The sequence below is a fragment of the Bombina bombina genome, chromosome 2, assembly GCF_027579735.1.
Source record: "Bombina bombina isolate aBomBom1 chromosome 2, aBomBom1.pri, whole genome shotgun sequence".
Taxonomy (NCBI): Eukaryota; Metazoa; Chordata; class Amphibia; order Anura; family Bombinatoridae; genus Bombina; species Bombina bombina.
Window position 1 is genome coordinate 298,399,530 of NC_069500.1, and position 21,867 is coordinate 298,421,396.

A 21,867-nucleotide genomic window follows, 5' to 3' on the forward strand; every position below is an offset into this window, starting at 1 on the left:
AATTGTTAGTTTAATGTAATTTTAGTATAATAGTTAGGGTAGGTTAATTAGTAGTTTAATATAGTTTAATGTAATTTTAGTATAATAGTTAGGGTAGGTTAATTAGTAGTTTAATATAGTTTATTTTAATTCTAAAGGTAAGTTTAAATTTATTATAAGATAGTTGATGTTGTAATTTTAATGTAAAGTTAGCGGGTTGTTAGGTTTTAGGGTTAATAGCTTAATTTAGTTTATGGTGATGTGGGGGGCTGGCAGTTTAGGGGTTAATAGGTTTAGTAAGTGGTAGTGATGTGGGAGGCCAGGGGTTAATACATTTATTTAGTTGCGGCGGGGTCCGGGAGCAGCAGGATAGGGGTTAATAACTTTATTAGAGTTGCGGTGGGCTCCGGGAGCGGTGGGATAGGGCAGTGATTTGCAACATTTTTTTTGCCGTGGCACACTTTTTTACATTAAAAAATCCTGCGGCACACCACCATCCCAAAATTTTACAAAATCACACATTGTAGCCTAATACAGGATATATATATAGCCTCTGATGAAGCGCATGTACGCATGCGCGAAACGCGTCAGGTGTCTACCTGTACTTGCACCTGTCATTTGGCCGTTTGCCTGAACTAAAGAATTAAAGATTCTTATATCAAGTTTGCTGTCTCCGGGTCTCCTCCTTCATTCCCCCTGGTGGGACTTACCCTTTCTATATATATATATACACACACTGTACTGTGCTGTCATGCCATGCCTCTTACAAACTATAAATTACATATTGACATTCATTCACAAACAATCATAATGATTGTCTGTGAATGAATGTCAATGTCATGGTTGTAAATGATGCCTGATGAGCCTGTCATATACCTCCCAATATTTCAAAATTTGAAAGAGGGACACCCCCTCACTGTTGTCAGTCTGCCGTGGCACACCTGAGGATCTCTCACGGCACACTAGTGTGCCATGGCACACTGGTTGAAAAACACTGGGATAGGGGTTATTACATTTATTTAGTTGCTGAGGGGTCCGGGAGCGGCGGGATAGGGGTTAATAACTTTATTTAATGGCGGCGATGTCGGGGGCGGCATATTAGGGGTGTTTAGACTCAGGGCTAATGTTAGGGTGTTAGGTATAAACGTAACTTTTATTCTACCATAGAAAATCAATGGGATATCGGGCAGCATCGAACATAAGCTTTCGCTGTTTTCAGACTCCCATTGATTCTTATAGAATCCGCGACCTTCAGGGTGGCGGATTGAAAACTAGGTATGCTGGGCCAGAATAGTGGCGAGTGTACGTGTTAGAAATTTGATAACTAGCAAAAGTTGTCAGATAGTGCCGAATTTGTATTCGAAACATCTGTAATGACGTAAGCATCGATCTGTGTCGGATTGAGACCGGCGGATCGTATGTTACGTCAAAAATTTTAACTTTTGCCGGTCTGTAGGCTTTGATAAATGGTGAAACAAAGTAACAAGAACACAGCACTCACTAGTTACACAGCACGGAGAGGGCTTACCATGCCCAGCATAATCATAGAAAAAGCAAAAGTTCTCCAGCTGGTGCAAAATACAAGACCTTTATTGTGCAAAATAGGGTAAAAAATACTGTAGCTACGTTTCGGGCAAACAATAGCTACAATTTTTCTGTAAAGTGCTTCAAAAAATTACCCCATAAACCTACTAACCTTCATCATAAGATCATCACTTCTTGTTTTGTGGTTGATTGTTTGATGATTTTTTTCAGCTTTATTAAGTCTCTTAATATATTTGAAGTTCTCTATTATATGAATTCTCTAAGCAATACATATTTAGGTCATTGAGTCTTTCATGCAATTTGTGTTTTTTATCTTTTTAGTAAATAATTAATAAATATAATTTAACAATACTCACCATGCCTTCAAGAACTTTGCCAAACACAACATGTTTTCCATCCAGCCATAAAGGTCTAGTGACAGAAATGAAGAACTGTGATCCATTGGTGTCTGGTCCTGCATTTGCCATGCTAACCCAACCAATGCCATAGTGTTTCAGTTTGAAGTTCTCATCTGGAAAAGTGTATCCATAAATACTGTAGCCTGTAAGCAATAAAAAAACAATTGATAAAAAAGCAGACTAGCATTTTCAACAATATTTAAAAAATAAAACAAATGACATATTTGATTATTAAAGTGATTGTAAACTTTAACTAATTAAAGCCCAGTATCGAATAATAATCTTGACAACAGGGGCACTTTAATTCATTAAAGTTTACAAAGACGCTTATTTTTTAAAATACTTACATTTGCGTTATGGTAAACATAAAGCCAATCCTCCGTCCGCATCTCATGCTTTCATGAGGAATCTGGCTTCCTCCAATCGTTGCGTGCACCAAAGGGGGCATACAACGATTGAAGGAAACCGGATTCGTCATCGATATGCAAAAGGAAGCAGGAGATGCAGGTGGAGGTGTTATGTTTAACATTTTTAAAAAATAAGAGTCTTTGTAAACTTTAATGAATGAAAGTGCCCCTGTTTTTAAGATTATTTGATACTTGGCTTTAATTCGTTAAAGTTTACAATCCCTTTAAAAAAAAAGTATATGCACAACAGTGATAAACCTAAATTACATATTTACACAAACTATTTAGTCACCTGATAAAGTGCAATAAATTGTCAGCTGAGGGATATGAGTAGATTGTCAGCAGAGATGTAAGAGATACGTTTATCTGCCCTTACCTCTTGTTTGTTTTTGGTATTGGGACTATGAACATTGTTGGAGTAAATGCCCCAAGATAATTTCTTTCTGGGACAAGGTGATGCAGTATATTAATAAATATAGTTGCTTATCACTAGACCTAATCCTCTTTTAATTTAACCTATCTCCTACTTTCTAATGAAAATATTGCATTATTTTCTTTAGTGAGTAAGTATTAAAGGGACAGTCCAGCCAAAATATAAATGCTTATGAATGCAGTTCAGTTTTCAATACAATCATTTTTGCAATATACATGTACTGTATTAGTAAAACTACTTCTAGCTATTGCGGTTTCAAGAGTGTCTCAGAGAGCCTAAGGTGCTTGTATCATCTGGTAATGACTAAATTTGCATCATTGCTGACATGATACAAGCACCCATTGGCGCTCTGAGCAGCTGCAGTATTTAAAATGCTGATGCACTGAGAATATCCAGCTATGCTTCACATGCACGTGCAGAGAAAAATGCTAACACTAAAACAGTGATAACTTACTAAAAGCATGTTTGCCAATATAGATGTATTGTAAATAGGTTTCTATTTTCAGATGTAATTCATCTATGTGCATTTCAGTTTTAACCTGAATGTCCTTTTAATCCCTAGACAAAAAAAATCAGGTATCAAATTTTCAATTTTGGATACAACAACTAAATACCATCATAACCTTAGAAAAATAGTGTTTTTTTGTCAGTACATTCTCCATCCAATGTATATGCCACATTCTTCATATAACAAAAATGAATATTTGAACATAGAGGTAAACCTTCTACCTAAAGAGCTCTAAAGTCATAGGGGCCGATATATGAAAGTGAGAACCTACCTAAAAACCTAAGTTCCCCATTGCCCTGAAAAGGGCATTTGGATGGGCATTGCCCTTAAAAGGGCATTTAGCTCTTTTACTGTGCCCAAATTCCCTAATCTAAAAATAAAATCCACCCAATAAACCCTTAAAAAAACTTAACAATAACCCCTGAAGATCCACTTACAGTTTTTACAGCCGGGAGAAGTCTTCATCCAAGCGGCAAGAAGTCCTCAACAAAGCCGGAAGAAGTCTTCATCCAAGCAGCAAGAAGTCATCCTCCAGGCAGGCAAAAGTCTTCATCCAGACGGCATCTTCTATTTTCATCCTTCCGACGCGGAGCGGCTCCATCTTCAAGACATTCAGTGCGGAGCATCCTCTTCTTTCGATGGCTATTGAAGAATGAAGTTTCCTTTAAATTACGTCATCCAAGATGGCGTCCCTTGAATTCCGATTGGCTGATAGAATTCTATCAGCCAATCGGAATTAAAGGGTAAAAAATTATATATCGCATTCTATTGGCTGATTGGAACAGCCGATAGAATGCAAGCTCAATCCTATTGACTGATTGGATCAGACAATAGGATTGAAGCTCAATCCTACTGGCTGATTGGATCAGCCAATAGGATTAAAGCTCAATACTATTGGCTGATTGCATCAGCCAATAGGATTTTCTTACCCTTTAGCTCCGACTGGCTGATAAGCCAATAGGATTTTCTTACCCTTTAGTTCCGATTGGCTGATAGAATTCTATCAGCCAATCGGAATTCAAGGGACGCCATCTTGGATGACGTCATTTAAAGGAAACTTCATTCTTCAATAGCCATCGCAAGAAGAGGATGCTCCGTGCCGGATGTCTTGAAGATGGAGCCGCACTGTGTCAGAAGGATGAAGATAGAAGATGCCATCTGGGTGAAAACTTCTGCCCACCTGGAGGACGACTTCTTGCCGATTGGATTAAGACTTCTCCCGGCTGGATGAGGATGGATGTCCGGTCTTCAAAACTGTAAGTGGATCTTCGGGGGTTAGTGTTAGGTTTTTTAAGGGTTTATTGGGTGGGTTTTATTTTTAGATTAGGGACTTTGGGCACAGTAAAAGAGCTAAATGCCGGGGGAACTTCCGGGCAGCGGCCATGATCGGTCGCACCTCTGCTAGCTGCTCCAGCTTTCTACTATAATCCTCACATTACCGTTATATATAGGAAGCACCTTAAGCAGAAATTGACATGAGAACAATCTACAAACGAAAAGCTACCTATTGAGCCTACTCTCAACAAGATCGCTGTTAGCTTCAGAGCCCGGAGCTACTTTTACAGTTGTGGCCTTTAACACCAGCCACGTGAACTACTCCCCGGCAGGACGCTGTTTGGCTCTTGTCGTTAGTTTGCACAGTAAGTGCAATTACAATATAGATCAAGGTGACAGCTGCCTACATAAGTTCTTTTAAGATATACCATGGAGGGCATGTTCTTGCTAAACGGCATTAAAATGTTGCTAGCAGAGCACTTTCACAAAATGGAGGAGCGCCTGAGTACAATCCTACAACCGTACCCAGTGAACAGTGAGCTTATCCCCTCTCCCGCTGCGCAAGATGTGGATTCAGTAGCAGATGATGGCTCAGAGGGGGAGAGCGGGTCTTTTCCATCTCTGCCATTCGAGTCGGCTGGGCGAGCAGACACAGCTGCAGCTGCTCCCATGCCAGAGTGTGAGTTTCCGACCCTTGCTTCCAGCGTGTCATATGGAACCCAGCTACAGCAACTACAGCTTCTAACTAGTGCCCATGAGGAGCCTAGCCTGCATATACCCATGGAACTAGATGACCCTATATGCAACACTTCGCGCCACTATACCTCTGGATGCAGCATGGGACACGCACCTCATGTTCCGCACAAGCCCTACATTAAAAGCGAAGCCGGGTCCTACAGTTATCCCTTCTCATTCTCTGATGCGCACAAACTGCAATACGAGAGGCGGGCGGGGATCATAGGTGGCCTGTTTGCACGCAAGAAGATCAGTACTCTCAGGTTTTCTTTGATTCACAGAATCGGTGTTGGGTGAGAGGAGAGAGTGATGGAGGTGGAGCGGTTACGCTTGTTGACTTTATTTCTGTGACTTATTGCCCTAACAGTATAACCACCATAGACTTGCTTAATGAAGCTCCAGGGCTGATCATTCTTTGTAACTGCAAGTGGTAATACCTTATTATAGTTAAGTGCATACTCAGTGTTCTAAACGTGTTTGTGATTTCCCTACTGTTCAACTTTTAAACATAAGAGCTGGGGTCTGTTACATTTTACTATTTGCTAGTCCCAATATAAGAAGTCAGTCTATTAACTTTAATGTCTGCATAAACTTTGACGCATAGGTCATAATTACCATATCTTTGTAGCTGGATTGTTGGTTGGGAGAAGCAGCATGTTACAGTGCTAGTTTGTTTTTGTAAATCCCTATTCTACATAGAGTATTTATTAATAGGACATGTGCTGTGGTTTTTATAACTAAAAAAACACCCCCTTTGAGTGCATGGTAGCATGGTATTTTTACTAGTATGCTCTCTCTTACAGGCACCCCTGGAACAGTTATTCACTATGTTACTCTCAAGTATAAGAGTTTCTTGTGAGGTTTCATTTCTTTGTATGTTTTTTATTTATCTTTCATACATGTTGTTTATATATTCATATATATGGCGTATGACGATTGTTAACTATTTCACACGCATAGGATCTCTTAGGCACGTTGGCCAAATTATATGTTTACCAGTCTGCTTGTTATTAAGAGCACCCCTAGAGCACTAACTACTCATCTCTGCTCAATCCTCTAATACATTTATTTTCTCTTTTTTTGATGGCAAGGAGCTATTTGAGGCCAAAATTAATATTTAACTTCCTTCTTTAAAGTGAAGGCAGAGGCGATTGGAGTGACTGGGCTGTCTGCGGCCGGGATGGTCTGGTATACTCCCTCCCACTGATCCTACATACTTGCTGCTATTATAGGCAAATGCTCATAAGTCTCATATGGCCCTAATGTCTACCAGATTAGCACGCCAAACAATTACCAGTGCCTACACATATAGTAATTCAGTGACATATAGTGTAAGTCTTCTAACTCTTATTTGCTGACTCTTCCTCTAACACATGGGAGTCCCACTAATTTTAATTTAAATGACTGAAGTACTAGTTCTGCAAGCTATAAACTACCAGTAGTGCCCTAATGTTAATTCAGGGAGACGATAGTACATGGACATAGGCGTCAAATTATGTTGATTTATCAAATACTACTAGGATACCACATAGAGGGAATCCGTAAAGGCAATAACATTGTTCTCCTATAGTTACTAGGCAGCTGTTGGCGCTTCTATCACCTTTATCAACTTTTCCACCTTTTTTGCTTTTTACACCTATTTCAGCCCCTTTTTATAAGTTCTCCCCTAAAATATCTAATAAGTTTAATTGAGCCCGGGACTGACCCTTTAAGAAGGTGGGGAGAACCATATTATAACACACCAGTTCGCTAAATGGCTGTTAAGAAATAAAAACTAAATAGAAGTTCAATATATGAGATCCAAGAGTGGTCTCTTCCAATCAGCAAGTTCCTCCTGTAGCTTTGCTTTCTCCTTATTACTAGGAGGTCCATGAGTGGCCTCATTTATCAAATAGGAGGTATACAGTTGCGAAAGGCAAGCATTATATCTATACCCCCATGATAGGTCATTATATACTGTTTAATCTATTTTCTTATTGCTTGTATGTTTATTTCTTATTGCTTGTATGTTTATTACCAGTTCATCTATGTTTTCTTTTTGATGACATGACTTGCATGTAAGCCTTTAATTGAACTTCAATAAAAAAATAAAAAAAAAGAGCTAAATGCCCTTTTAAGGGCAATGCCCATTCAAATGCCCTTTTCAGGGCAATGGGGAGCTTAGGTTTTTTAGGTAGGTTTTTATTTGGGGGGGTTGGTTTTGTGGGTGGTGGGTTTTACTGCTGGGGGGTTGTTTGTATTTTTTTTTTTACAGGTAAAAGAGCTGATTTCTTTGGGGCAATGCCCTGCAAAAGGCCCTTTTAAGGGCCATTGGCAGTTTAGTGTAGGCTAGGGTTTTTTTTTTTATTTTGGGGGGGCTTTTTTTATTTTGATAGGGCTATTAGATTAGGTTTAATTAGTTTAAATATTTGATAATTTCTTTTTTATTTTGTGTCATTTTGTGTTTATTATTTTTTGTAATTTAGATAAATGTATTTTTTTTTAATTATTTAATTTTAGTGTAATGGTAGGTTTTAGTGTAAGACAGGTTAGGTTTTATTTTACAGGTAACTTTGTATTTATTTTAGCTAGGTAGTTATTAAATAGTTAATAACTATTTACTAACTAGTTTACCTAGTTAAAATAAATACAAACTTACCTGTGAAATAATTTGATCCAACCATATCTGCAATCTCCCAGAATCATTTAATGACTTGCAGAAAGTATTGCTACAAATATTCCAGCAGCTTTTACCTTCTGTTGAATGGATGTCCTTGATGGACAGCGCACACAGAACTTTGAACAAACCTTCTGCTACTGTTCACAAGCTTCATTATTATCACATCAAGGAACAGATCTTTAAAGCTGTATTGAAATGACAAAGTGTGGATTTTGAAGGCCACCATTTACAGTTCTTGATGTATCTCCTACACTATAAGGGAAACAGATATATGAAGCCTGCTGTCTCTTACCACAGTTAATGAAAGGAGAGAAATGAAACTCCTCAAAAAACATCAGCTTTATTCAGACTCAAACTCTAATACAATTTCTTGAGTGTAAACTTCTGAACCCACGTGGACAAGGACAAGATTTCCAGACAGTGGCAAAAGGAAACTAATGAGTAGAATCAGTCACTTCTTCCTCTCGCAAGAGATACTGCACCTGCTGACATCCATTTGTAATGAAATGTTTGTAATATACTAATTTGCTGTCATGTTGTGCCATCTATTTTTTATTTTGGTTCTAAACTAAACTTTGTTTATTTAGCTGAATAATGTAATATGTTAGGCTTGTGGCCTTAATAATCTATTAAGATGTTCAATTTATTAGATGTTCTACTTTCATTTTTTTTTATAATTTTGTTCATGCACACTTTTGAGGGATTCCTGGAGCATAATGTTGGCACCAAGGTCCCAGAAGGGTGAGGTCCAGTTCCCAGGGAAGAGGCGAGTCCAAAATTGAGGAAGGGATGGACACAGAGGGGCTGGCCTTTGGCAACTGCAGAATATATCTTCAGTTTAAATAAATATGTCCACTAAAGTATTAACCCATAGCACCAGGGGTGTTCCACTCAAAAGAGTGCTGTAATGAAACATAAATTTATGTGACGCTTTTATATATTTTAAAATAAATTTGTATCCAAGTTTTGCCTAGTGTACTGTTTTCCCATCAGTATAAAATGGGAGTGCGCATATCCTTGAGCTTAGTCGAAAGCTCCAACAAATGTGAGTAGTCATTTGTTACAAAACAACTACTTCCTCAAAGTGCCGTTACAGATTCACACTATGTTGCAATTTTCTGTTTCCTTTTTTATGGGATCTCACTGAGGAATGCTAACAAGCTGAAAAACTCATCCAGAGGACACAGACATATCCTTGATTCAGAACTTTATTTGGTTTTCTTTTTATAATTTTTCTTATCACATTTATTTCACAGAGGGGCTGGCCTTTGGCAACTGCAGAATATATCTTCAGTTTAAATAAATATGTCCACTAAAGTATTAACCCATAGCACCAGGGGTGTTCCACTCAAAAGAGTGCTGTAATGAAACATAAATACCTTAAGGCACATATAGTCCAATAAACCCATTTTACTAAATTAAGAACACCTAAATACTCCGTTTACAAAACCGAGTGCCTGGGAGTAAGAAAAAATATTGTGTTTCCATACTTTGACATGCAGCCTAAAATTTCCAAGAGAAGGTGATCAAGAAACCATGAAGGGAAAGTCATAATTCTGGGTAAAATGTATTATTATTATTATTATTATCGGTTATTTGTAGAGCGCCAACAGATTCCGCAGCGCTAAAAATGTAATGCTCCTAATGAGAGAACCTTTCCATTTCCTTATATAAGAATTCGATCACAATCCTTTAGAAAAGTTAATGTAATCAATTTCCTACAGAATTCTCCATTAGAGGGACAGTAGACACATTTTAGATTTATATATAAAATGTTTAGTTATGCATAATGACACAACTTTGCAATATACTTTCATAATTTATTTTGCCTTCTTTTCATGTATTTTAGCTCTAAAAATTGAGGATTTTCTAATGCTGACTTCTCAAGGCGAACCTTCTACATATTGTTTCCTAATTGGTTTTTGCTGATGATAACTGCAAAACAATGTACTTTGTACTAACATTATAACCATGGCTAACCTTGTTGTCTGCAAACTAAAGCCCAGAATGGCTCCTACAAAAAAGGCAAATGGTGAGTGCAGTTTTGATATTGATTAATTATTGCATTAAAAGGATGTTAATCTATTTTCTAAAACATTTTGACTTTGCTTGTTGGATGGTTTGCATTTGGGGAAAGCTGTGTAGTTTGGGTTTGTCAGTCAGATTTAATTGTGGTTGATGGAGGTGGCAGGTAGATTTTTATTGCGGTGAGGCCACTGGGGACTAGCGGTTAGGAAGTAGGTGTAAGTACATTATACCAGGTCAGGAAGTCATATTGCAAAGGTGGTTTAGTGGTCACCATAAAACATAGTAGCTATCTCCTTTACATGCTAGATGTTCCAATGATCTGGACACTATCAACTACAACAAGGATAGGATGTAGTTTGTTTGCTTATAGTACTCTTTAAATGATGCTTTATCCATTCAATGCTATACATTCAGTTGTTATTAGTGATTTGTTTAATGTTACCAGCACAAGGCTTAATATTTAACTAGTAAAATGGTTTATTGCTGTTGTGAGTTTTTTTTATACAAAGTGACAGACTAACCAAGATGGATCTTAAGTCTATTTAAAGGGACAGTGTTCCCTAATATTTTTCTCCCCTTTAATTTGTTTCCAAATGTGCATTTTAACTGCTGGAGTGTATTACATTGTTTACAAATGGCTCCTTTTACTTTATTTCAACATTTGAAGCAGCTGATTTTGCCCATGGTATGCCTACCTATACTGGAAGTTTCTATACTTAAGTATTGGCTATAGAAAAGCTGTGTAAACATAGCCAGTAAAGGAAATTACACTACCAGTAGGAGGTAGGAGAGATAATTGATACAATTTTCTATTGTTCTCTGTAAGTATTGGCTTTGGTATACAGAGACAGTATTAAAGAAGTGTGTGTGTACAGAAAGTGATAAAATAAGGATATCGGATTTCACTGCAGGCTTAGCCCATTTTGGTGAACTAAATAAGCTATTTCATACACACACAAAAAACTAAAAACCACTTTCTCATACATTTTATACTCTGCACCTGGTATAACAAGCCATTGGAAAAACATTAGGAAACACGAGGAAAAAATATTTTACAGTCCACTGTCCCTTTAATACTATGTATACAATTTATACTTAACAAGTTTGGTAGCCACACACTGCAAGTAGCAATAACCAAGGCATAAGGCATTTGGACAGAGAGACCAGGCGGACAGGTTCAGTATCAAACATTGTCCATCTGGCCTTTAATAGACTGGGCCCATTAACTCAACTTAAAAGGATAGAAAGGTAAAAATGTAAATGTGTATTTACACCACCACCAGTTAGGTGAGCAGGCAGGATGTTGCAATACTGGTACACTTGCCCTCACAGCATATATTATATGCTAATGAAAAATAGTAATATATTTTACTAGAAGCATTTTTGCTGATGAAAGTATATTGCAAAATGTTTATATTTAACCCCTTAAGTACTAACGATGGCTCTGTGCCGTCGCAAATTTCAGCTCAGAGCTGTCGCTAGCACTCATCCACCTTGAAGGCAATCTGGGGGCTCCCACCTACTCCAACACCGGCAATCTGGCCTGAATTGTGAGAGGCATCGCCGGGGCTTCATATTTCGCATGATGACGCCACCGCACAACTTTATTAAAAACGAACGATGGACACTATAGGGAAATGGGGGCATGCTGCTTAGAAGCCTGTATCTCAGGCATCTAAGCAGCTACAGACCACCTAACCTTTTCAACGGTATAAGACTTGGGGATCTGGAATAAAAAGTAATAAAGAAATATATTTTTAAAAAGTAAAAAAAAAAAAAACTGCTTAAAACCAGCTTAGCACCCAGGAGGGAAATGGCTTAGCAGCCAAAGGGTTAAGAATAAAATGCACTTATGCACATTGCATGGTTCCTTTGGCAGGGAGCCCGGGAGGCTTCTGAAATGTAATTAAAACCTGTTGTTTCTATCAGAAAAAAAATATCTTATAATAAGACTTAAACAAAGCACATCAAAAGTATAAAACAGTATACCCTGAAACATAAGAATTACCTCCTGTTCCATCGCCAGCAGTGAAGTCTCCTCCTTGAATCATGAAATCTTTGATCACTCTGTGAAACGTGCTCCCTTTGTAGCCATACCCTTTCTAGAAAATCAAACAAAACACATATTTCAAAAAAATTCAATACCACTATATGGTACTAGATCTGTTTTATGTCATGTGATAAAGAAAGTGCACCCTCTTTGAATTCTGTGGTTTTACATATCGGGACATAATAACAATAATCTGGTCTTTAGTAGGTCTTAAAATTAGGTAAATACAACTGACAAAAGTTAGAACAGGAGCACTGCTGATCATCAAGGTTATTCTTTATTGATGCAAGTTTAAAATCCCATATAGAAACATAATTACATCTAAAACAAGGGAGAACATATGTGTAGGTGAGCAACAAGTTGCACACTGACGCGTTTCGGCATTTTGCCTTTATTCATAGCAAAGGTTATACATACAAATCATACTTTATAAATCTAAACCTGCCATCCAAATGGCTATAATTTAACATGTGACTAGTTTACCTCACCAACACACCTGTGAGTAATTATACTTTCTTATGCTGCAAGAGACATTAAAATTTACTATTCACTGCCTAAATTTAAAAATAAAAATAAATTGGTAAATTGGCTCTTGTACCCATATAGGCTTCATATTTCACATATATTCATTGTGTGATATGCAACATTACAAAATTGTTGTCAAAACGTGTATAAATATACACATGTTAAATGTTAAAACGTCATATATCCAGTGTGTACTAGGCTATTGTGTACCTTGTCCATTTTTGAGCACTGATAGTGTCATATTTAAATATTTTTAAAAATGTTTTGGATTTTTAGAAAAAACACACATATGCTTCACTTACTGATCTGTCCATTTATAATGGAAATTTAGTGAGTCTAGCACCAAAAGTTGATCAAATTAAATTCTGAATTAAGACCAAACGGGATCCTGGTTTTAAATCATGTTTTCAACCATGTTAGAGAGTTCCTCTCCTTCTTGTGCTTGGTCCTGAAGTGCTGAACTAGAGGTGTTAACAGTTCCCCCAGTTTAATATTACATAGGTGCTCTCTTACTCTAGACCTCACCTCCCTGGTTGTGAGGCCTATGTACTGAATCTCACAAAGGTTACAATTAAGAAGGTACACAGCATAGGTGGACCTACAGTTATAGCAAGCTTTATGTTTGACAACTTCACCTTCATGGTATTCTTAAACTCATCACCCACTTCCAAAATACCCACAAGCAGTGCAATTTGAGTAACTACATCTGTATACTCATTTGAATCTGAGCCAAGAACTCTGTTGCACTGCCAATGGTTTTAATTGTGTGTGTGCTACTGTATTGCCTATTGTCTTTCCACATCTAAAGGCAAATCTACATCCTCCTGTTACTGTTTTAACAAGGCCATCTTCCGCCTTTAATAGTGGAAGGTGTCTGCATATAATATTACATATACGATATTGCCTACTGTACTGGGTAACAAATGTTAACCCCTCAAAATCAGAATTCATAGTCATTTTCTTCTCACTCAAAAGGGTCGACCTATCCAGAGATGCAACTTCTCTGAGTGTTTCGTTTTTATTTCTTTTACCATACCCTCTGCTCTGAAACCTATGTGATAGTTCCTCTGCATGGGTCACATAGACGTTATCTCTCGTACAGTTCCTCCTCAGCCTGGTAAACTGTTCCTTTTAACACTGAATTGAAAACCCTGCTAGGGTGCCAACTATGGGCGTGAAGGAGCGTATCCCCTTTGATTGGTTTTCTATATAACTCAACTTCCACTCTCCCTTCTTTGGTGCCTTTCAGGATCACATCTAAAAATTGATGCTAGTCTCTCCATATTCATGTGTGAATTGAATATAGCGACGGAAGTAAATGATATCAGATCTCAAGCTATTCCTATCTCCAAAGATGTGGGACAGTTCCCACCAATCCATATACAGGTTGGTGTAGAACGGGGCAATTTTTTTAATTTTATTTTTTTAAACTTTTTATAAAGTGATTCAAAAGCATAAATTAATATTTGAAGGTATAAATAGTTATAATGCGGCTTCAGAATACAAACAATTTCAAAACTAACTTGCAGGAAGAAGTTTTCCCATTTACCTGAGAAGTAGTTAAAGTACCAATATACTGTACATGCATTTATCCAAGAATGGCTACCAAGATGTCTAGCATTCCATTTCAAAACATGAGAAGTAGAAAAGAAAAAAAACCCGAAAATGTCCCTTAGACTAAAGTGAGGGAAAGTGTTCACGTGTCTTGTCCATGTTTCTCGGTTTGTGTTATTTAGGACGCCTTAGGTCTCTTATTTAGATATATATATAAAGCATATGGAGTGATAGTCATCCTGTCGGTCAGTCTGCCAATAGTGATATTTTTCTAATTTTAGTGTATGAGTTACCATGCCTCTCCATGTTGTGATTGGGGGAGGTCAATTTTTTTCCAACTTAAGGGTATTAGTTTATTTGCAGAGTTGACCATTTTTGTCAGTAATGTTAGTCTCAGTTTACGTGTCATTTTAGGAAATAAGTTAAAGAGAAAGGTCCAAATATTAAAGGGTAGAGAGATGTTCAGTACTTTAAATTTCTTTTTTGATTGATTCACAATATTTTTTTGCTATTGGGCATTGCCACCAGATGTGGGGCGGAGTCCCACTATCCCAACAGCCTCTCCAACATGTTACCGGTACATTAGGGAATAGTTGGTGAAGACGAGCAGGGGTATAATACCATTTGCGCATCAGCTTGAGGTTCATTTCCAGAATGGATATTGAGGAGGAAGATTTACTCATGTGTACAAATATGTCATACCATGTCTGTTTGGGAAGGGAGCTCTCAGCTTCTCTTTCCCATTTGTCAACATAGGAGGGCAACATTTTGGAATGGGATGCTAAAATCTGTTTGTATACTAAGGAGAGGACACCTCTGTTTGGTAAAGGATTAAGGCACATGTGTTCGAAACGGGTGAGAGGGCGGGTCAGGAAGGGTTTAGATGGATGCATGGAGAGAAAGTGTGACAATTGTAAGTAAGTCAGCCAATTTTGAAATCTATGGCCATAACAAGCAATAATTTGTTTTTTGTTTCAATTTCCTGGCTAAAAAAAAAATATAAATAGGAAGAGACTCCCTTATGCTAGGCATTTGTGTCTCATTCGACTGAATGTGTAAAGTGTTCCCTACAAGTGGAGTTAGAGGGGAGTATGCAGTAGAGATATGTGTGTGTTTCTTTATAGCCTTGTCCCAAAGTCTAAAGGTTTCTCAAGTTGCTGTGGAGGTTATAGGCGGAAGTAGCCTTTGATTGGGAGGGAGCCAGCACTGTCCTCCTAAATTAACGTCATTGGCTAAGTGGTGTTCCAGCAGGACCCACTCTTTACTAGTAGCGTTTTTACACCAATCTACTATCCTAGTCATAAAGGTCGCCAGTCTGTAATGCTGTAAATTTGGTGCGCCAATGCCTCCTAAGAACGGGGCAAATTTTGCCCCCATCGCTGTTCCACATCTTTGGAGATAGAAGACCCCTTCGAATGAGAAAAAATTGTGGGTCAACAAAAATTTGGTAATCCTAAGTGTAAACATCCTGAAATCTCTACTGTATGCTGTTACTCTCTTGAGAAAAAAGTCTATGGCCTCCACCCTCGATCATAGGGTATAGACGAATACAAAGATTTTACGTCTATTGTCAACCAACCATATCCTTCTTCCCAAGTAAGTGATGTTTCGTGACCCTTAGATAACTCACCAGATTACCCACAAGAGGCTGGAGAATTAAATCCAACCACTGTGAGAGAGGCTCCAAAACAGACCCAACCCCACTTATTATGGGCCTACCTTCAACATTCTACAGTGTCTTATGCACTTTTGGGAGACGGTTGAAGATAGGAACCCTGGAGTTCTTGACAAGAAGAAAGGAAGGAACAGGTATCCTGATCTAAGAATTCCATCTCCCTACCGTCATCTATAAGGTCCTTAAATTCTCTCTGGAACCTGGCTGTAGGGTTGAATTGTAATCTTGTATATTGTTGGGGGTTCTCCAATTGTCTATGTGCCTCTCCTATGAAATACTCCCGTTTCGTGACCACTATGGGCCCCCCCTTGTCAGCCGCCCTGCTGACTAGATCCTTGTTATTACTCAAATTCTTGAGTGTGGATCTTTCCACTTTTTTCTGACGAGTTAGCTAATCTGTTGAGATCACTTCCCACCCTTTTCTGGAATTTCTCCAGAAGTTGACCCCTGGATTAAATGGGATAGAAAGTGGAGGCACTCTTGAGGGTCAGATAGATGGGTGCTTCTATGTCAGCAAGCGCATTATCCAATACAAAACCTTCCTCCAGAAGTGACTCCAAATTCACCACATCACAACACTCCTCAAAACTGAGCTTAGCCTCCCCAATTTCACTAACCTGATGATCCACTGTCTCTGAATTGTACTCAGAAAAGTAATTGACAAAATATTTCTTGAGGGTGAGATTTCTGATAAACTTATTCACATCAATAAGAGTCTGGAAGAGATTAAAATCATCAGTTGGAGCAAAATTGCTCGGGCTCTCCATCCCTCTCCCCCCCCCTTCAGGTCCTGCTGGGGGTCTTGAAAAAACCTGAGCCAGATCTGCCCTTTTTGTTTTTAAAGGGGCTAATGATTCATCAGGAAGTTTTCGGGGCATCTTCCTGATATTTTTATTGTCTACCCCTACCTCCTGTATGGTGCTTGAGAATGGGTGCACTTGCTCTAGATGTAGTGCCTGTGTCTACTTTGTCTGAGGATGAACCTTCCCCTGCATGTTGCGTTTCATCTATAGATTCTGCCTCACTGTCAGAAAATGTGACCTTTTTGTGAAATTGTTTACCCTTATTCGTGTTGTTTTCTTGTCTTTTGTTCTTATTCTGTTTTCTATTGGCTCTAAAAGACTGAGATCTCTGTTTCCTGTTTCACACATAAAGCATGTTAGTGTCGTAATCTATCTGAACTCTGAGATATTTCTCATGCTTAGTTTCCATAATTTATTTTTTGGCCTCTGTTATGGACTCCTGCAAGATACTATCAAATTTTGCATATTGTACATCTAGACTGCGTACATTCAATTCTGCCTGTAACAATTCTATTTCAGACACTTTATGTAGTTGTTTCAATTTGTAATCAATTAACATAGTTATCAATCTAAATGAACATTCTGATAACACCTTGTTCCAGGCCTTGATGAAATCAACATCCTCCACCTGGAACGTTGGTCTTAATTCAGAATTTGTTTTGATCAACTTTTGGTGCTAGACTCACTAACTTTGCATTAGAAATGGACAAGCCAGTAAGTAGGGCATGTGTGTTTTTTCTAAAAATCCAAAAAATTTAAAATTTATTTTTTTCTAAGGATTTATGTATATCCAGTCCTCTGATTTCAAAGAAATTTAAAATATTCAAAATATTTAAATAGGACACTATAAGTGCTTAAAGATGAACAAGGTACACAATAGCCTAGAACACACTGGATATATATTGTGTTACAACCCTTTTCATTAAAGTTTTAACATTGTCTCATATTATAGACATTTTGACAACAATTTTGTAATTTTGCATATCACACAATGAATATATGTGACATATGAAGCCTATATGTATGTCTAGGTACAGGAGACAATTTATTTTTAGATTTAGGCAGTTTCAATTTAATGTCTCTTGCAGCATAAGAAAGTATAATTACTCATGTTAAATCTTGCCAATTGTATGGCGGTTTTAGATTTATAAGGTATGATCTGTATGTGTAACCTATGCTATGAATACGGCGAAACGCATCAGCGGGTAACTTGTTGCCAACCTACACTTATGTTCTCCCTTCTTTTGGATGTAATTATGTTTCTATATGGGATTTTAAACTTGTACCAATAAAGAATAACCTTGATAATCAGCGGTGCTCCTGTTCTAACTTTTGTCAGTCACTATCTACGGATTTCTCAGTGAGCACGGTCTTACAGAGGAAACAGGATACGTTAATCCTCACAGAGCCCAGAGTTAAGGCTGTGACACACTGCAAGCGATGCGGCGCGAGGCGAAGCAGCTGTTTCCCTTCGCGTTGCATCGCTTCTGAAGTTCAGATATTTCATCTCTAAACGCTCAGCTACGAGACCTGACACAGCAGAGTGCTCAGAGATGAAAAGGCAGGACACACTGAGCACGCACAGCTGCATCTACACGCTGCGCACCGCTCCGCTTGCAGTGTGTCCCAGCCTTTACTGTGGAGCAGCTGTACGCTGGAAACGCCCCCTGGTAGCGGGTAACCGAGTGTATCCTTTGTGGAAGGAAGTTTTGCTGCAGTCTGCATCGACGTGGGTCTGTGAGAGCCTGGTAATAGGCCACAGAGGTATTGGTGCAGTTTTCCTTGGAACCAGCAGAGTGAGCTCTTCGCAAACTGTAAGTGAGGGCTGTTAATGCCCCGGTTTGAATACCGCAACAGTGGATTATTCACAGCAGTGCCGCTAACAGAAGGGGGGTGACATCTGTCCAAGCTTCATGAGCATATTTGTTTGTGCACATTGTTTCATTTTGCTCTACTTATTTAACATTTGGAGCGAGACTTTGCACTTTTGAACATATGTACTTATCGTGGTGTTATAGTAGGTGCTGTGGATCTTCCCTTGTTTAGGTAAATACAACCTCACATGAACAACAACACATGACATATTACACTGTGTCATGATTTATTTAACAAAAATAAAGCCAAAAAGCTGGTTTTGAACTTATAAAGATCTACAGGTGCAAATTCCCAAATCCTGCAATTATTCAAAAATCCAGACTTTTTCATTAATATTTTTTAATAACAAAATTATTAAAAATTAAACATTTTCATGCCAGTAAGGCACAGTTTTCTGTATCTTCATCTTTGTGTGCTTGTATATATATATATATATATATATATATGTTACAGTTAAAGTGCAGAAATCAGTTAATGTGCACATTACCTAGCTAATCTGCAGATTAACTAGGGTGATAAGTTAAAGTGCAGAAAAATTGTTTCATTTCTCAAATTACCTAGATAATCTGCACATTACCTACTAGGCACTAGTTAAAGTGCAGAAAATGCACTTTAGCGGTAACATATATATAAACTAAAGGGAGTCCCATGGTTTTTCCTATGATAATCAGTTCATATCACTTTTTTTTTAAGAGAGCCTGGGGCACTTTCTTCTGGAGGTAAAAACAAAATCTTAAAGGGCAGTGCGGCGCACTTTATGCATCATTCATTGCCCAGACACACTTCAACTTCTTAACAAGTTTATAGTAGTTTTCCCAAGGGTATAACAACTGCTTCTCATTCTGTTTTTGCATTTATTAGCATATTGGCCTCTACACTTCTAAGCATTGTATATTTCCCATTCTGCATTCTGAATTGTTCCAGAATCGACTTCCCTGCAACCCATTGTGGAATTATGCAATGAGCACAAATAAATGTAAGAACATCGTACTGAGAATGTGAAATATCTGCCATTCTAGCTGTAATGTATCTGTGATAATACAGTTGAAAAACAAATAATACACTTTCAAGCACTTTAGCTTTTTAGAAAAGTTTGTTTCTCTTATGTAAACTGTTTATTGAAAAAGAAGCCGAAGAATGTTCCGATTTCGGCCGAGGGCAGATACGCTCCAGAGTGTTCTGTTCTAATCAGAGCCTCGGGCGCCGCAACTGCCTCTGGGAACCTTACCATGGGTCACAGCCCGCACGTCTTGAAATTCTCTGTCTGGGAAATTATCTATCTATCTATCTATCTATCGACTCTATAATAAATAGATAGATTCAATAGATAATTTCCCAGACAGAGAATTTCAAGACATGCGGGCTGTGACCCATGGTAAGGTTCCCAGAGGCAGTTACAGTTGATTAGAACAGAGCACTCTGGAGCGTATCTGCCCTCGGCCGAAATCGGAACATTCTTCGGCTTCTTTTTCAATAAACAGTTTACATGAAAGAAACAAACTTTTCCAACTTTAACTACACGGAAGTCGTTAATGTGCACATTACCTAGGTGATTAGAACAGAGCACTCTGGAGCGTATCTGCCCTCGTCCAAAATCGGAACATTCTTCAGCTTCTTTTTCAATAAACAGTTTACATGAAAGAAACAAACTTTTCCAACTTAAACTACACGGAAGCAGTTAATGTGCACATTACCTAGGTAAAGTGCAGATTCTGCACTTTCACTGAGCAAATCGGTTAATCTGCAGATTAGCTAAGTAATGTGCACATTAACTGTTTCTGCACTTTAACTGTAACATATATATATATGTGTGTGTATATATGTACTGTATGTGTGCAAATGCTAATGTATATTTATTTAAAACAACAACTACTGTTCCATCTTTCTGATATTATGTATACAAAAGTATTTAAAAATATATTAAACTAGCTTTAGGCTGCATGAATAAGCTGTAAATATTGCCTAAATGAGATAAGATGGTGTTTATACTTGGTCCCATCCCTTCTTCGTGCTGTCCCTTTTACAGATGCTAATATACAAATCATGGGTAAAGTATTTTGTACCTGTTTTGAGTCTCCACGTGTCATAAAACAGCCCAATCTGAAATGCTTTTCATTTAATGAATTGTACAACTGTTGTTAAAACAATGTATTTCTTTCATGTAATTAGCAAGAGTCCATGAGCTTGTGACGTATGGGATATACATTCCTACCAGGAGGGGCAAAGTTTCCCAAACCTCAAAATGCCTATAAATACACCCCTCACCACACCCACAATTCAGTTTTACAAACTTTGCCTCCCGTGGAGGTGGTGAAGTTTGTGCTAGATTTTAGAAAGACTTCTAGTCTATTTGTTATCTTTTCTGGTTCCAGAAAAGGTCAGAAGGCCTCCGCCATTTCTTTGGCGTCTTGGTTAAAGTCTTTGATTCATCATGCTTATGTAGAGTTGGGTAAATCTCCGCCTCAAAGGATTATGGCTCATTCTACTAGGTCAGTTTCTACTTCCTGGGCGTTTAGGAATGAAGCTTCTGTTGATCAGATTTGTAAAGCAGCAACTTGGTCTTCTTTGCATACTTTTACTAAATTCTACCATTTTGATGTTTTCTCTTCTTCTGAAGCAGTTTTTGGTAGAAAAGTACTTCAGGCAGCTGTTTCAGTTTGATTCTTCTGCTTATAATTTCAGTTTTTTTCATTATTAAGATTAAAACTTTTGTTTTGGGTTGTGGATTATTATTTTCAGTGGAATTGGCTGTCTATTTTATCCCTCCCTCTCTAGTGACTCTTGCGTGGAAGTTCCACATCTTGGGTATTTATTATCCCATACGTCACTAGCTCATGGACTCTTGCTAATTACATGAAAGAAAACATAATTTATGTAAGAACTTACCTGATAAATTCATTTCTTTCATATTAGCAAGAGTCCATGAGGCCCACCCTTTTTTGTGGTGGTTATGATTTTTTTGTATAAAGCACAATTATTCCAATTCCTTATTTTGATGCTTTCGCTCCTTTCTTTTCACCCCACTTCTTGGCTATTCGCTAAACTGAATTGTGGGTGTGGTGAGGGGTGTATTTATAGGCATTTTGAGGTTTGGGAAACTTTGCCCCTCCTGGTAGGAATGTATATCCCATACGTCACTAGCTCATGGACTCTTGCTAATATGAAAGAAATGAATTTATCAGGTAAGTTCTTACATAAATTATGGTTTTTCTGTCTTATCTTATTTTATTTATATTTTAAAAATGAGGAAAAAATTATAAAAATGAATCCTTACTTCTCCAGTTGCCAGAGCAATAAAGTTTTTAACAGTCTTTGGAACAACTTTTCCGAATAGTCCAATAACAATTCTGCCGGCATCTTTCTCTCCAATTTTTATATCAAAGAAGACCTACAATTTATAAAAATACAGGAGGATATA

The 21,867-nt window shown here is 37.9% G+C and overlaps 1 protein-coding gene across 1 annotated transcript in view; it reads right to left on the bottom strand.

Annotated features, from left to right (window-relative positions):
- Positions 1 to 21,867, bottom strand: part of PPIC (peptidylprolyl isomerase C) — a 59,677-nt gene that overhangs the window by 10,721 nt on the left and 27,089 nt on the right. The window contains exons 2-4 of the mRNA XM_053701610.1: positions 21,724 to 21,837; positions 11,976 to 12,069; positions 1,881 to 2,065 (exon numbers count right to left, since the gene is read on the bottom strand). Coding sequence (XP_053557585.1) covers positions 1,881 to 2,065; positions 11,976 to 12,069; positions 21,724 to 21,837 — 393 coding nt within the window. The remainder of the gene's footprint in view (positions 1 to 1,880; positions 2,066 to 11,975; positions 12,070 to 21,723; positions 21,838 to 21,867) is intronic.